General features: G+C 36.5%; 1 protein-coding gene across 1 annotated transcript in view; it reads left to right on the plus strand.

Annotated features, from left to right (window-relative positions):
- LOC149068829 (cystathionine gamma-lyase-like) overlaps positions 1-12195 on the plus strand; it is a 29348-nt gene extending 17153 nt beyond the window's left edge. Inside the window, exons 7-11 of the mRNA XM_089251035.1 lie at positions 9573-9650; positions 9757-9909; positions 10678-10852; positions 11368-11506; positions 12100-12195. Coding sequence (XP_089107161.1) covers positions 9573-9650; positions 9757-9909; positions 10678-10852; positions 11368-11506; positions 12100-12111 — 557 coding nt within the window. The 3' untranslated portion in view covers positions 12112-12195. The remainder of the gene's footprint in view (positions 1-9572; positions 9651-9756; positions 9910-10677; positions 10853-11367; positions 11507-12099) is intronic.
- The last annotated feature ends 3351 nt before the right edge of the window (positions 12196-15546 follow it).

Raw genomic sequence — 15546 nt, forward strand, 5'->3', positions numbered from 1 at the left:
CCTTGATTTTCTCTCAATATATTGCACTACACGTACACGCACATTCCCGCATGTACCGATTCGCGGGGGGGGGGGGGGTGCATGTGTGGTGTAGCAGTAGTAGGTAGGGGCTCGGGGATCCATGATGTTCTTAAGTCAGCCACCTCGTTGGGCAATTTGCCTGTTGTGGCGTTGTATTTGTATATTTTGCGATCCTCGACATCCTAAAGTTGAGGAAGGTTCTATGATTTTCCATATGCTCCCATCTGCTACAGTTTCTTAGATCGTTTCTGTGGCTTCAACGAGTTATAATGAGTCACACCACGGTCATTTTCTGCACACGAGATCTAATTAGACCGGGACCTACAATTTATTGCCGATTCCGAACGGCAAGCTTGTTTCTAAGCTCATCGAGAGGTTGGTGCACTAACTCCTCAATGAGGGACTTCATGCGGTCAAGTCGCCGTGTCTGTTGTACCCCTGTGCCAGGAAAGTTTTCTGACAAAGACGAACCGGGTATCAAACTCGCGACACCTCTAAACATCCTTTGGTACTTTAGGCGAGTATCTTCTCGACAATGGGCTACCGCGCCAGAGAAATAATTTTATATTGATTTAAATCTTCGTCATCAGAACCGCTACTTTCTTCACTACAGTTCGACATAGGGTAGGTCTATGCTCTTCTGCACTTTCATCATAACTGCTTCCAGAGTTTCTCTTCTAATCTTTGCATCTCCTGGAGTATTTCTTCAGTAAATATACGTTTTCTTGTCATTCTAAACCAATGTTTCCCAAAGTGGGCAATGTCGCCTCCTGGTGGGCGATAGAAGACACGGGTATAACATAGGATCCTATGGGTTCGCTTGAGTTGGGGGGTGATGAGGGAAAAATTTATCTGAAGAAGGGGGCGATGGAACAAAAAGTTTTTGAAACTATGTTCTAAACTGTTTGAAAAGATCACATGCACTCAAATTTTCTACGTCCCAGAATAAACAATTTAACGGATAATATGGCAAGAATGCTTGACAAAAACCAAAAATGACACACCTGCTGACGACACTTGCAGATAAGAATGAGAGGAAAAGAAAGGTCACACACAAGGTCAAATGAAAAAAGACTTTCAGAAGGATTATAACCTACTTAGAAATCAATTGTGACGACGATAGTAGTATTTACCGCATAATGTGCTAGAATATAATTAAGGGTCACTATGACCCCCTTCGGTCTTTCTAGGTATATCCGCTCGTAGCTTCGTTGTTAAAAAGGTAACGAAAGGAAGCTTTGGTATACAATAAGAACATGCTAATTCAGGAAAAGTCCAGAAATTCCAGGTGGTTCGGTTTATTCTTAGCAGAGATATGTAAGCTTAAACAGCGTACAGGGTCAAAAAGACCCCCGTTCCGTCTTTCTACTATTACTATTTCATCATTGATAAATGGAACTTGCAAATGCGGACTATGCGATATCATTTTGTCTTGAAGTAACCGAAATTTTTATCTACGGATTTATGAACAAAAAATATAATGTATAAAGCGCCCGTTAACTCATCTATTCGAGGGAAAGTGACCGTGGTATGTCGGTCACGGAAAACAAATTGGTATACGTAGGTTTACCATATTTTATCGGTGGAAATACGGGAGATAGAGATTCTAAGTAAAGAATTGCTTATTGTTAGGCCGACCATATTTGCTCGAGAAAAATACGTGAAATTGGGATTCGAAATACGGGAAAGTGCGGGACAATGTCAATTATCGGTAAATGATGCCAAAAGTAAGCGAAGTCATTAACTCGTGCTAAAATCACTGAAAATTCGCCAATCGCGAGAAATAAAGCGCCACTTCAAATTGCAATGAATTAAAAAAAACATGACAAATGTGTGAGATGAATATTCTTGTTTTTAGTCTCTTAATGAGGCTTTTTGAATCACGTGATATTTCCCTTTTTCTGGAGAGACATACATGGTAACCAATATGGCGACTTCCTGCGCAACTCATGAAAGACATAAATCAAAATTAAAGAAACATAGAAATGAATTGGTTTTTTTTTTTTTTTTGATGGGTGCTAGATATTTCGAAAATTTTCTTGAAGCTCAAGTTATGGATTTGCCTGCTTTTGCTTCAAAAAATGCTTGATTAAAGCTGTGGAATTTCTTCAGTGTAATTTATGGGCCCATAATTAACTTCAAAACATCCTAAACTATATAGATTGATGATATTGGATATTATAAAACAATACAGAAGTATTAATTCTCATTTTTGTGCTTGAGAAGATATAAATCAATGTTATTGCATGAATATCTAACTCAAAAGTAGGTCCGGCTAATTATTTTATATTTAATTTTCTGTGCTTCATATTTCTAAGCGAACTCAATTTTTCGAAAATCGAGAATTCAGTTCAACTTTTAAAATTATTGATGAGGCGGAAAACCCTACTAAATTTCCACATTTCTACGGTAAATTCGGCAATTTTAACATTGATTTCCATGGGAAAAGCATGCTGTGCGTATCCCTCCAAGTGATACTGATGATCATCGGCGTACGCAGAATTTTCTCGAGGGGGAATTGAGATTTTTTTTACCTTCTGAGGGGGTTTTACCTTTTTTCCTGTAAAATAACACTATAATCTTGGCTCGGGGGGGGGGGGTTCCCTTTGAGAATGCTGATGATGATTATGATGTCTATTCCAAAAGCCTCATTATCGTGATGTAATTTCTAAGCTGGAAAGATAATTTTAATCGTTGATTTGAAGAATAAAAAGTCAAGTTGACTTCGTTGAAAATATTTGAAAACTCAGGACATTTCTGCAAAAAAGTCGGGACAGCAAAAAAACTGGGACTGTCCCGAGAAATACGGGATGTATGGTCACCCTGCTTATTGTTATTCTATCTCTCAAAAAATTGTCAAATGTTGAAAAATTGATAATTATGGTTAAAATTGATGGGAAAGAAATGCTGATGGGTATGTACGAAGAAGGACTACAATAAATTGCTGTAAATAAAAATGTATTTCACGAAATAAATGTTATGTTATTGATATTTATTTAAAAATGTCTTGTTTTTGTTATGTAAAAAAGAAACACGTCACAAATATATATACGACATGAACGTTTATGTTTACAATCATAATTAATCGTACCGTGATTTGTAAGAAATTAAAATTATCTTCCTCCACGTTTTCAGTCAAGATTGAGCGAGTTTCAGCGAGTCAAGTGAGTTTAGTCGAAAATACGGGACATTTTGAAAAACAAATTCGGGACAGAGAAAATAAAAGATAAATAGCAAAATATAGGCCTACTTAGCAAACGTTTTGTGGTGACCTTATGCATATGACACATATGTCACGCATTTCCCGGGACATTCCCGTATTTTCACTTTATTTTGGCTGTCCCCACTTTTTTTGGAAGAATGCCGTGGTTTGTCGCGAATGTTCTACATTGTAGAATCTACAAAGCCTACTTTTAGATGCTTATAGTTTTATACTTTATTAAAATCAACTATTGAAATTATTTTTCGACGCATAAATTATATCACTATAATTACAACTATGAATAAGAATACCGACCCTATAAACAGATCTCTTCTCCAGAGAGCCAGACGTTAAGGTTTCCCGGAAAAATCGAAGAAAACCGTGTGAAAATTTAATTTGACGACACCGCCCCTCAAGGGATCCCTTCTCAAGAGAGCGAAAGGGAAACGTTTCCGGAAAAAAATGACGAAAATTCTGCGAAATTTTAATTCGAAGAAATTGTAATATTTTATATCGCCCCTCAACAGATCCTTCCTCACGAGAGCGAAAGGGAAACTTTTCCGGGAAAAAATGACGAAAATTCGGCGAAATTTTAATTCGAAGAAATTGTAATATTTTATACCGCCCCTCAACAGATCCTTATTCACGAGAGCGAAAGGGAAACGTTTTCGGGAAAAAATGACGAAAATTCTGCGAAATTTTAATTCGAAGAAACTGTAATATTTTATACCACCACTCAACAGATCCTTATTCACGAGAGCGAAAGGGAAACGTTTCCGGGAAAAAATGACGAAAATTCTGCGAAATTTTAATTCGAAGAAATTGTAATATTTTATACCGCCCCTCCACAGATTCTTTTTCGCGAGAGCGAAAGGGAAACGTTTCCGGGAAAAAAAGAAAATTCTGCGAAATTTTAATTCGAAGAAATTGTAATATTTTATACCGCCCCTCAACAGATCCTTTTTCACGAGAGCGAAAGGGAAACGTTTCCGGGAAAAAATGACGAAAATTCTGCGAAATTGTAATTCGAAGAAATTGTAATATTTTATACCGTCCCTCAACAGATCCTTTTTCACGAGAGCGAAAGGGAAACGTTTCCGGGAAACAAAGAAAATTCTGCGAAATTTTAATTCGAAGGAATTGTAATATTTTATACCGCCCCTCAACAGATCCTCACGAGAGCGAAAGGGAAACGTTTCCGGGAAAAAATGACGAAAATTCTGTGAAATTGTAATATTTTATACCGTCCCTCAACAGATCCTTTTTCACGAGAGCGAAAGGGAAACGTTTCCGGGAAACAAAGAAAATTCTGCGAAATTTTAATTCGAAGGAATTGTAATATTTTATACCGCCCCTCAACAGATCCTCACGAGAGCGAAAGGGAAACGTTTCCGGGAAAAAATGACGAAAATTCTGTGAAATTGTAATATTTTATACCGCCCCTCAACAGATCCTTTTTCACGAGAGCGAAAGGGAAACGTTTCCGGGAAAAAATGACGAAAATTCTGCGAAATTTTAATTCGAAGAAATTGTAATATTTTATACCGCCCCTCCACAGATCCTTTTTCACGAGAGCGAAAGGCAAACGTTTCCGGGAAAAAATGACGAAAATTCTGCGAAATTGTAATATTTTATACCGCCCCTCAACAGATCCTTTTTCACGAGAACGAAAGGGAAACGTTTCCGGAAAAAAAAAGAAAATTCTGCGAAATTTTAATTTTATGTAATATTTTATACCGCCCCTAAAGAGATTTGTTGGAAGAAGATATTTCATACTTTGCCTGGATTGTGTTTAGGCATTCTATAGAATGACTAGTCATTCTATAGAATGCCTAGGCAAAGTATAGAATAAAACCGGTATTTCATACTTTGCCTGAAACGACCAGGCATTCTATACAATGCCTAGGCATTCTATAGAATGCCTGGATTTCATACTTTGCCGGTAACATATACATTAACACTGTATGCCGGAGGTAAAGGGCACCATGTCACAAAAGGGAAATTGTACAGGAGTGCAGTTTAAAGCTGTTGTTTTTTTTTTTGTCTTTCTATAAAACTTGCTTGTTGTATATAGTGAATATCTTTGTTATTAATTGAAATAGGACTTGGTGTCCTATATCGCTATGTAGTGTAACGAAAATATCTCTGGTCTTAGGGGTCATTCAAGTATTACGTCATCATCGATGCCGGGGGGGGGGGTTTCCGATTTGCTGACTTTTGATGACAAGGGGGAGGAGGGGTTTGGATAATGCTTACGTCATCGACCACCCTTTATGAAAATATGAAATAGGACTCAGAGGGGCAGAGCTGATGACGAAATTTTGCTGACAAGAGGGGGGAGGGGATCAGCGTTTTACTGACTTTTGCTGACAGGGGGGGGGGTCAAAAATGGCTAAAAATTTGCTTACGTTATACTTGAACGGCCCCTTAGTGCTAGGTTCCATGTAACCGCCCATCCCTTGCCTGAGTTTACTTAGGATGTGATGCAACTGTCCCAAAAATAGATCAGAGAGAACGAAATGTAGCTTTACAAAGAACGAATAAAATTATATAAATTCAGGCAGTGAAGAGTCATTTTGCTATTTATGAGGTTTTCCACCAGCATAAAACGTCATCACGGCCGGGAGAGCTAAAAAACGTCATAATCATCGCTTTAATCACCGCCGCTGTGGTGGTCGAGTGGTTATAGTGCCGGACTCGTGATGCGAGGATCCGGGTTCGAACCCCACAGTGGTGGTCGGCTGAAGTTGGTTCTCTGTGGTTCCCAACTTCAAGGCGCAAATGCGAGCCGATCTCCCCGTTAAAACGTCTCGCCACAGAGAGCAACAGTCCTACAACGGTAAATCATTCAACCATAACACTTCACTCATAGTTTGTAAAACTGGGGGCAGATGACAGCACTACACATAACAAGCATTACACAGAAACAAACTATACGTCAGGTTGCACTACACGTACACGCACATTCCCGCATTAACCGATTCGTTGGGGGGGGTCCGCGGGGGGGGGTGCATGTGTGGTGTAGCAGTAGTAGGTAGGGGATCCATGATGTTCTTAAGTCAGCCACCTCGTTGGGCGGTTTGCCTGTTGTGGCGTTGTATTTGTATTTAAGGGACAGGCACAGGATGATCCCCGTAGGAATCAATGTTGAAATTGCCGATTTTAACTGTAGAAATGCGGAAATTTAGTGAGGATTTCCACCACGTCAATATTTTTAAAAATTCATTTGAATTCTATATTTTCGAAATATTGAGTTCGCTTAGAGATACGAAACACAAAAAATTAAATATAAAATAATTAACCGGGCCTACTTCTGAGTTGGATATCCATGCAATAACATTATGATTTTAATTTTTTATTTATATCTTCTTGAGTGTGGAAATTGAAGTTTATGTCCTCTTATTGCCTTTTGATATTCAACTGCATCATTTTATACAGGTCGTTTTTTAAAAAAATTAATAATGGCTCATAAATTACATTGAAATAATTCCGCAGCAATTGAGATAATTGGACAGGCAGATACAATAGATAAAGTCAAAAAAAAAAATCGAAAGCACCCATCAGTGAAAAAAGAAATCCATTTCATTTCTTTAATTTATATTTTGTTCTTTCAATCTTTCATGAGCTGAAGAGGAAGTCGCCATGTTGGTTGCCTTGGATACGGTTTGTATGTATCCTCAAAGAGGGAATATCACGTGATCCAAAAAGCCGCATTATTTTCAAGGCCGTAGCGAGGGGGGAGGACTTGGGGGTTCTGCCCCCCCCCCGAAACGTGAGAAAATGACCGAAAAAACGGAAAAATATGGCCAAATCTATTGTTCTATCACTTTGGTTTCCCCCCCCCCCCCGCACGAAATTTCTGGCTACGGGCCTGATTATTTTAGTCGGTTTTTTTTCTCGGAAAAAAATATGCTCAACTCAGAAAATTCAGCTACCGCCTAATTTTTTTTCAAATTGTCTAGCCCTGTCGTGCCCACATGTATTTTTTCAAGTTAATGGAACGAATTAATGTGAAAAATGACAAACAGTAATTGGGAAAATAAAATTGTTGGCACAATTTAAAAATGGAAGCTTGCAATTTATTTTTTGAAAAAAAAATTTGATAAGGGGAGGGGGGTGGCTACTCCTTTTTTTCGTCTAAAATTCTTCGATTGAAACTTTTTCAATTACCATTCATCAAATATATCTTAGGCTTTTCGGTTTGTAATAAATATCTAAGAAGGCATTGGTTCTCAACCAGTGTTCCACGGAATCTATAGCAGTATTTCTCAACCACTGGGCCCTGGCATCAGTCAAATCGGACCGTGAGTGATACATCATTTCATATTTCCCTATTCATTTCCCATTCGTCGTGTTTATGACCGGGCCTTCCACTCACAAAAGAAATCAACGGGGCCTCAAGCATGGCCCACATCCTAGAGTGCACCCTCCCCCAGTCAGACTTTTCAAGGGCCCTTCTATAGTCAGTTAATTTATAGCGTGAAAAAGTAAAAAAGAAAATAGAACTGTCCCGGGCCCCACGGCTAGATCCCTGTCAACCCCCATCCTTGTGGGGGCCATGGCTGAAATGATTTTGAAAATAAGTAGTGGTTAGAATTTTTTTTTGTCACAAAATATGTCGTCATGAAAAACTTACTATCATGTCATAAAAATTATTTACGCTTGCAGCTGAAAATTATGTGCTATTCCTCGTAGAAATTCATCTGATGTTCGATTCTCGTAATTTTGAACTATTATTTCAAAAATTCTTTTTTCAGTGTCCATAGCTCTTTTAGGATGCTTGACCGAAGATGCACTGCTCTAATTTAATTTCTGTTTAAACTTCGGTTAAGGAAATACTAAGTGTCGTAAAAGAGCTATGGACACTGAAAAAAAGAGTTTTTGAAATAGTTCAAAATTACGAGAATCGAACATCAGAAGAATTTGTACGAGGAATAGCACATAATTTTCAGCTGCAAGCGTAACTAATTTTTATGACATGATAGCACATTTCCCATGACGACAACATATTTGTGTCGAAAAAAAAATTCTAACCACTACTTATTTTCAAAATCATCTCAAAGCATTTAGGTATGCTAGACTTCTTCTTTAGGGGGTGTTGGTCGAGCACTCCGAGTGCTTCAGGGAGCATTTAGGTGTAAGCGAGCAACAGGTTGAAAATGCCTGTGCTAGAGCATGAGATGCACTCTCAAAGTAAAGTCTTTAAATGAAACATTACTGCAGCTTGATGTTGCAGCCAAGAAATTTGAATTTCTTTTATTTTTATCCCCCTCCCCCCAACTTAAGGTCGAACTTTCCTTCTGGTTACCTAATGCCAGGAGAAAGACATTTTTACATGTTTTGCAACACTGATCAAAAACTAAGCATGTTGAAAACCTGTGATTTTGATGAAACATGTGGTAAACTGAAAATAATTTTCAACTATATATTTCTCACATAAAAAAAAGTAGCCAGGAAAAAGAACATTTAATAAAGACACCCACCTTTTTTTTGCTTTTTCTGAATAAACCTAATTTGTTAATTAACTTGCAATTCTAATTGATTTGAAAGAAAGTTGAAGTGACGGCTACTTTCTTCTTAACCTTCTCAATACAAAATTTGATAGGTGGCAACTGGTGTCGGACTTGAACCAATGTTTTTCAAATTTCACAAATGGAAAAAAAAAAGCTGGGGAAAATTTTCATTTTGCTATATAAATATTAATGAAAAAATATTTAAAATTATAAAAAAGATGAAACATGAAAGTATACTGGTCCTAAAAATTCATCTTATTAAAATAACAATTTTTTTTTATTTGAAAAATAGGTTGGGAACAGCCCAAGGGACATTTCTTTAATGAATGAAAATTTGTTTAAGCAAATTTAAAAAATCCATTGATGAAAAATTAAAAACACAGAGTGGTGACTTTCCAAAAACTGGAATGTAAAAAAAGTGATGAAATAAAAACTTCTGTCAAATATATTTGACTGTTGGGGACATAATTTAAGCCAATTTCGTGAGACAGGCCCATTTATATCAGGGCTGGACAAAATGCAAAAAAGATCTAGGGCGCCAAAATAATTTTTACCCAAAGAGAGAGAGAGAAAAAGGTTTAAAAATAATACTTATTTTTACTTTTTCAGGGGCCACGGTGACCCTCTTTCATGTTGGCAGATATGCTGCTATAAATTTCAAAAAATTTTGTGCTGCTTTCAGCCTGTAATTTAGTAACTACACAAAGAAAATTTTAGGCGCCAATACCAACTTTTCGGGTGACTTGGCGCCTGGGATTTGTCCAGCCCTGATATATACTATGGTTTTCATTGAGTTGAATCTTTTTTTTTTGTTCCCCTTCTCTCTTTTGATGTAGGTCATACTGATGTTCTTATGGGAGCCATTGCTACAAGTAATGAAAAAATATATGACAGACTTAAGTTTCTTCAAAACTGTAAGCATCTACAATGTAAAAGTATTTAGCGTCTCATTTTGCTTGACTGTGCTTCATCTTATTTGTTTGTTTGCTTTACTTTAATGACCTTTCTTTATAATTTTAGCCTTAGGATGTGTACCATCTCCTTTTGATTGTTTTCTGGTGAATAGAGGACTTAAGACACTTCATGTAAGAATGCAACGGCACATGGAGAATGCTATGATTATAGCAAAGACGCTAGAGTGCCACCCAGCCATAGACAAAGTTATTTATCCTGGTAAAACTTTCACTTATTTTTTTTACTGGGTATTTTAAATCGGTATGACACCATCCCCAAAAGAATAACAGATTTTTTTAAATTCATCTTATTTTCCATCTATTTACACGTGTATGAAATGAGCTTTTAATAGAAATGTATATGTAAAAAAAGAATTGTATGCACAATTTTTTAACCAAGTACGTAGAGAACAAATTTAATTAAATGACTCAACTGTATTTTGCATTTCTAGATAAATTGCTTATTACGTTTCCTACATTATATAGAAAAACGGTGGGGGAGGCTACCAGCTTTTGAATGTTGGAATCTGGTCCGTTCATAGATTGCAGAAATATGATAAGCAAATTATGTATTTCTGAGTCATAATGGGGTATCAAATTTGAGAAGTTTGACTACATTTTTCCCCACTATTTCAATACAACATGCTGTACATTTTAAATATGATGTTTATGCCCTCTTTGATGCATTGCATCGCTGATGTAGATTTTAGATCTTAGCAAATCATATTCTTTTGAATGATGTTGGCATTTCCCCCCTCTCTATTCCACCATAAAAATCCAGATATGATTCTAGTAAACCAATACACTGCATAAGGTACATCCATTGCGATTTCCCCATCAAAAGACATGTGGCAACATCCTCACAGAACACAGTCATAATGTTGTAGGGATGGTGTTATTTATTGACAATTGGAGAAACTCTTAACATTTTTTTCCCCTTATGAAAAATTTGCATACTCTATATTTTTTGGAATTTTTTGATTGGCAGGTCTTCAGAGTCATCCTCAACATGAGCTAGCAAAGAGGCAATGTTCTGGTTACAGTGGAATGGTATCAATTTACATCAAAGGTGGATTCGATACTGCTAAAACATTTCTCAGCTCTCTAAAAGTTTTCACACTTGCTGCGAGTCTGGGTTCTCTTGAAAGCTTGGCTTCAATGCCGTAAGGGGTTTCATATATAGTAATTTCATTTTCACAAATAGAACAAAACCTTGATAATAGAAAATGCTCAGATGTATTTTTGACCAATTTATGTAAGCTATAACCATCAAGGTATAGCTTGGGGTTTTTAAAATTTGATATATCATGCAGGGCTTAACAAATCCCAGGTGCAAGGTCACCATGGTGACAAAAAAAATGACATTGACTTCCTAATTTTTGTTATGTATGATAACTTTTATTACTAAACCACACACCCAGTCTGAGGACAGCACAAAATTTTCAGAAATTTTTTGCATGGAAATTTGTTTAGCATATCTGCTAGCATGGGGGGGGGGGGCCCTAAGTCTCATAGAAGTAAAAGAATACACCATTTTGGATCCATTTGGGGGGGAGCCTGGCGCCTATGAAATTTTGCTGGCACCTAAATTTTTTCTTGATTTGTCAAGCCCTGCATTATGTTCACAGTGATTGTTTTCACATGTGAAGTTTGTAAAAGGATCTCTTCTTCTCAACAGAATACAAATCTCGCATGTGTCAGTGCCGCCTATACAAAGGGAACAGCTTGGAATAACAGATAACTTGGTCAGACTGTCTGTTGGTTTAGAGTCACATCAAGATCTCATCAAAGACTTGGAACAAGCCCTAGCTAAAGCGGTAAGATATAAATTCATATACAGAGAGTGTTCCCTCTTACCATTATCCAATTCCCCAAACCACTGGCATTAGAAGTAATACCAATGCACTATGAGCAAGCTACATGAACAAGGGGTGCTCATTTTAGGAGACCATTGTTAACGGGATATTGGAGGTCAGTGGTTCTACAGGAAGGCAAAAGAATTTGAGCATGAATTCGTAAATTTTTGTACATCAAACAGCAAAAAGACATATTTTGGAGCAGAAATTAATAGTCAATGCTCGTTATAGCGACTACCATCATTCCACAGAAAACAGACATTATATTAGGAGGGCATTACATTGGAAGGAAAACATACGGCACAGTCACTAAATGTGACTTGTCATTTGGGTCTTTTCCTACCAGTTGTTGTCATGGAATGTGCAATATGTGGGGGTTGTTATAATGAACATCGACTGTAAAAGACCAAGTCTAATTTTTAGGGGAACACTGTATCTTGAAGAAAGGAAGGGGGGTTATTGGAAATGGTTTTTAAAATAAATGTTGATTTTTTCATACACATAACACTGTCAACATCTTTGAAAAATTAAAAGAATCAATTTTCTCTTTCCAGGTTAATCAATGAGTCTTATTAATAGTGCATGTCCAGCAAGCTACATCAGCGAGTAATTTTGTGTACTGGAAATTATGAGTAAAACATTAATTTCACCCCACTTACGGTTTATTTTGTGATATTTTTCAGCATGAATTAAATCGCAGAACTCACAAATCCATATAAAAATTGGAGAGTTGAAATAATTTTTCATGAAAATGCTTTCAAATTTGAATTGTAACATCAACTGAGACTCAACATTTTTTAAAATTAAAAGAAATCAATGAAAGTAACAACCTATATGGCAGTGGTTCTCAAACTTTTGTCACCCGCGACTCTCTTGCTCTGGTCAAAATTTATCTGCAACATGCCAGGATGCTCCAAAAAAATAATAATAATCAGTTGAAAGCATCAAACAGGCACATATCACAGACCAACTCAATGCAACGGAGTGGCACACAATCTGAGAACCACTATCCCGTGGCTTTCCTTTCAGTGAAAATTATGTTCAAAAGTGAAATATCTATTTTTAACTGATAAATCAAATAGTATGCACTGCAACTTACTTTGAAATAATGGTTCATCAACAACAATGTTTTGAATTATTTTTCCAGTGAATAAAAAATAAAATACGCACACTACAATGGGAAAACATACAATAAGCCTTTTTTGTGTGGGCGTGAATCTCATTTAAAAAATATACTACACTGTATCATTCAAACTTTAGTACATGTACTGCCAGAGCGAGTACCAAAATATACTACTAGCACTGAAAAAATTTTATATAAAAAATATTTTTGTAAAAAAATTGAAATATAAAAAGAAAATACTGTTATATGTTATTATAATCGATTTGAAGGCTAATAATTCGCACCAAAAAAACCATCAAACATAGAAAAAATAGCAAATGGATGCAAAATGAAGAGCTGCTTCAAATCAGGGAAGAATGAAATTTAATTTTTTTATCAATTTGAATTCCAGGTAAAAATATTGAATGTAACACATATATGAGATGAATGTTCGAGAGATGTATTTCAGTAAAGAATATAAAAAATTCAAATAAGCTTGGTTTGGAAATGTATTTATTTCAGACAGTTGAGAAAGCCATAAATACATTAAAATACAGGTCATATCATCACCCTACTTAACAACAAAATATCTAATTTCGGAGATTACTATTGTCGGTGGCACCACATGTGGATTTGTACGAAGGTTATCTACACTAGTGTTTCTCAATGGTCGGGAGGAGATATCAGTCGCACTTCCGTAAGATAACTAAACAAATCTCTCATTATGACTTGTGAGGACTTTTTGAGACCAAGAGCTTGACTCATAAAAATTTAATTTATTGGGCCACAGTCTCCAAAAGAGAATCGCTGATTTATACAATAGGAAGGTACGAAAAATAAAGTGCTAGAAAATAGATAATACGAATAAATAGGAAATCAAAATATTTTATGAAATAATTTTTAAAAAAACTGTTACTTTACATCAGTGTGGTTCTTGACCTTGCATAACTGTAGATGTATTTTTGAAAGGCAGCATCTCATATTATGTTCTAGTTGTAATCTGCTTCTATTTCTAGTTTCCATGACAGAAAGTGTAGAAAAGCCATCTTCACATAGGTACATAATAGGAAATGGAAGTAAAGCTTTCATAACTTCATTGAAGAGAATGTATTTTTTTCAAGCTTATCCAAATCCAAAACGAACACAGTGTTTGTTTTTGAAAACAGTTAATGCTTTTATTAAATTGACAATTTTTGAATGTTATCTTTCATATGTCATAGAAGGAATGAGGCGGTTGACGACAAACACTTCCTTCTACGATTCAAAGATATTAAACATTTAAATACAAATAAACAGTACCTACAAGAACGAGTGTACCGCGTGACTGTCTCGTTTGAGTGGCAAAACCCCAAGTTCAGTTCCAACATCGCGCAGGCGCGTTCTTTTCCCCTTTACGTGGACAGCGCCATCCAGTGATGAACGCTGTCGCCACACATAACACCACTCAAATCTTCTGATACAAAATTTTCTTTGTGCAGAAGACAATGAAACACCATAACCTGCAAATTTATCTCTTTCATTCATGGACAAAATCCCTGGTGTGTCCCAAGCATAGACAGTGCCCCATCAGCAAGGCCGTCTTAAGAGAATCATGGGCCCCTGGGCCAAGTGATTTTTCTGACGCCCTACCAGGCAAATTCTTGAAAATTTCAACCAGATCTCATTTTTGTGAGGCCCCTTTTGTCTTGTGGACTGGGTAGGCCCAATCCTTTAGATGGCACTGCCCATCAGAACAGACGCTGTTACCTTGAGACCAAGACAAACCTTCCTGTTTGAAAAATGAATAGGTTAGACTAAAAATCTCTGCATCTGTACTGGTAGTGAGTGGGTGGTGAAACAATAAAAGCTATTCTTCAATTTCGAGATTTCCAGCATATCGTACATAATGGAGTGTCTTCATTCACGTCAATGACTTCATCCAGTTGCAGACTAAACCTTCCACTTGTTTTGATGAATGAAATAACTTTTTGTTTATATATTTGTAGACACATAAAAAATGTGCGTGAGCATTGTGTCATTGGATAATGGTATTTGTTTTTTTTTTTTGTTTTTTTTGCATATTCCTCACCACATGTAATGTGGACCATAGCTGCTGGTTTCACCAAATCCTCTCCTACTGGTTTAATCAAAATACTGTGCACTTTTCCCCCGACATAATAGGAAGCAAGAGGAACAGAAAAAACTGCCCTGTTTTCGATTATAGAGACCTTGTTGCTTCGGTTGCTGTTCTTTTCTTTCGAAGAAACTTCGTTCTTTAGTCACTAAAACACTGTGTTTACTTTCAAGGTGCCTCTAACTTATTTTGTTTCAGTGATTCGTTGCTCAGTACTTCATTACATATAATGCATTGAGGCTTAATGATTCTTTGGTCATGCATGAATGTGAATCCAAAACCTAGGAAATAATCTTTATATTGGTGTTTGGGAATTGGTGATTGGGGACTTATGCAAAACACAAAATTATTACAAAAAAAGAAAAGTTGAAAAAATTTTGAAATTTACTGCAGAAGACACATGCACCAAAAGCGCAAGCAGGAAGAAAAATAAGTTCTCTGCAGAACAGGCAGACAAAAACAAAAAAAAAAAGCAATTGGATTTTTTCAATAACAATGACTGGAATTAACAGCACAGGTGGTCACTGCAACACCATTCCTAGAACTTCTGAAGTCTTGTTCCTGTTCGAGATCCAGACCCTATAAAAGACAATCTTATCAATAGGGGGAATGTTACCCAGATTGCCCCCACAGTGAGAAAAAGAGGCGGGACGATCAGGCGGAGAAAAAATTAACTGATGCTTTTTTTCATCTGAAAGAATTGCTACCACATTCATAGCCTTCAATATGTTTTTCATTTCCATGTTTTGTCATAAGTAAAACCCAAAAAACGCTAAACATAAAAAA

Source organism: Pholcus phalangioides, unplaced genomic scaffold (assembly GCF_987345545.1).
Source record: "Pholcus phalangioides strain wild (caught in Gottingen) unplaced genomic scaffold, Ppha-v1.0 ptg000024l_1, whole genome shotgun sequence".
NCBI lineage: Eukaryota > Metazoa > Arthropoda > Arachnida > Araneae > Pholcidae > Pholcus > Pholcus phalangioides.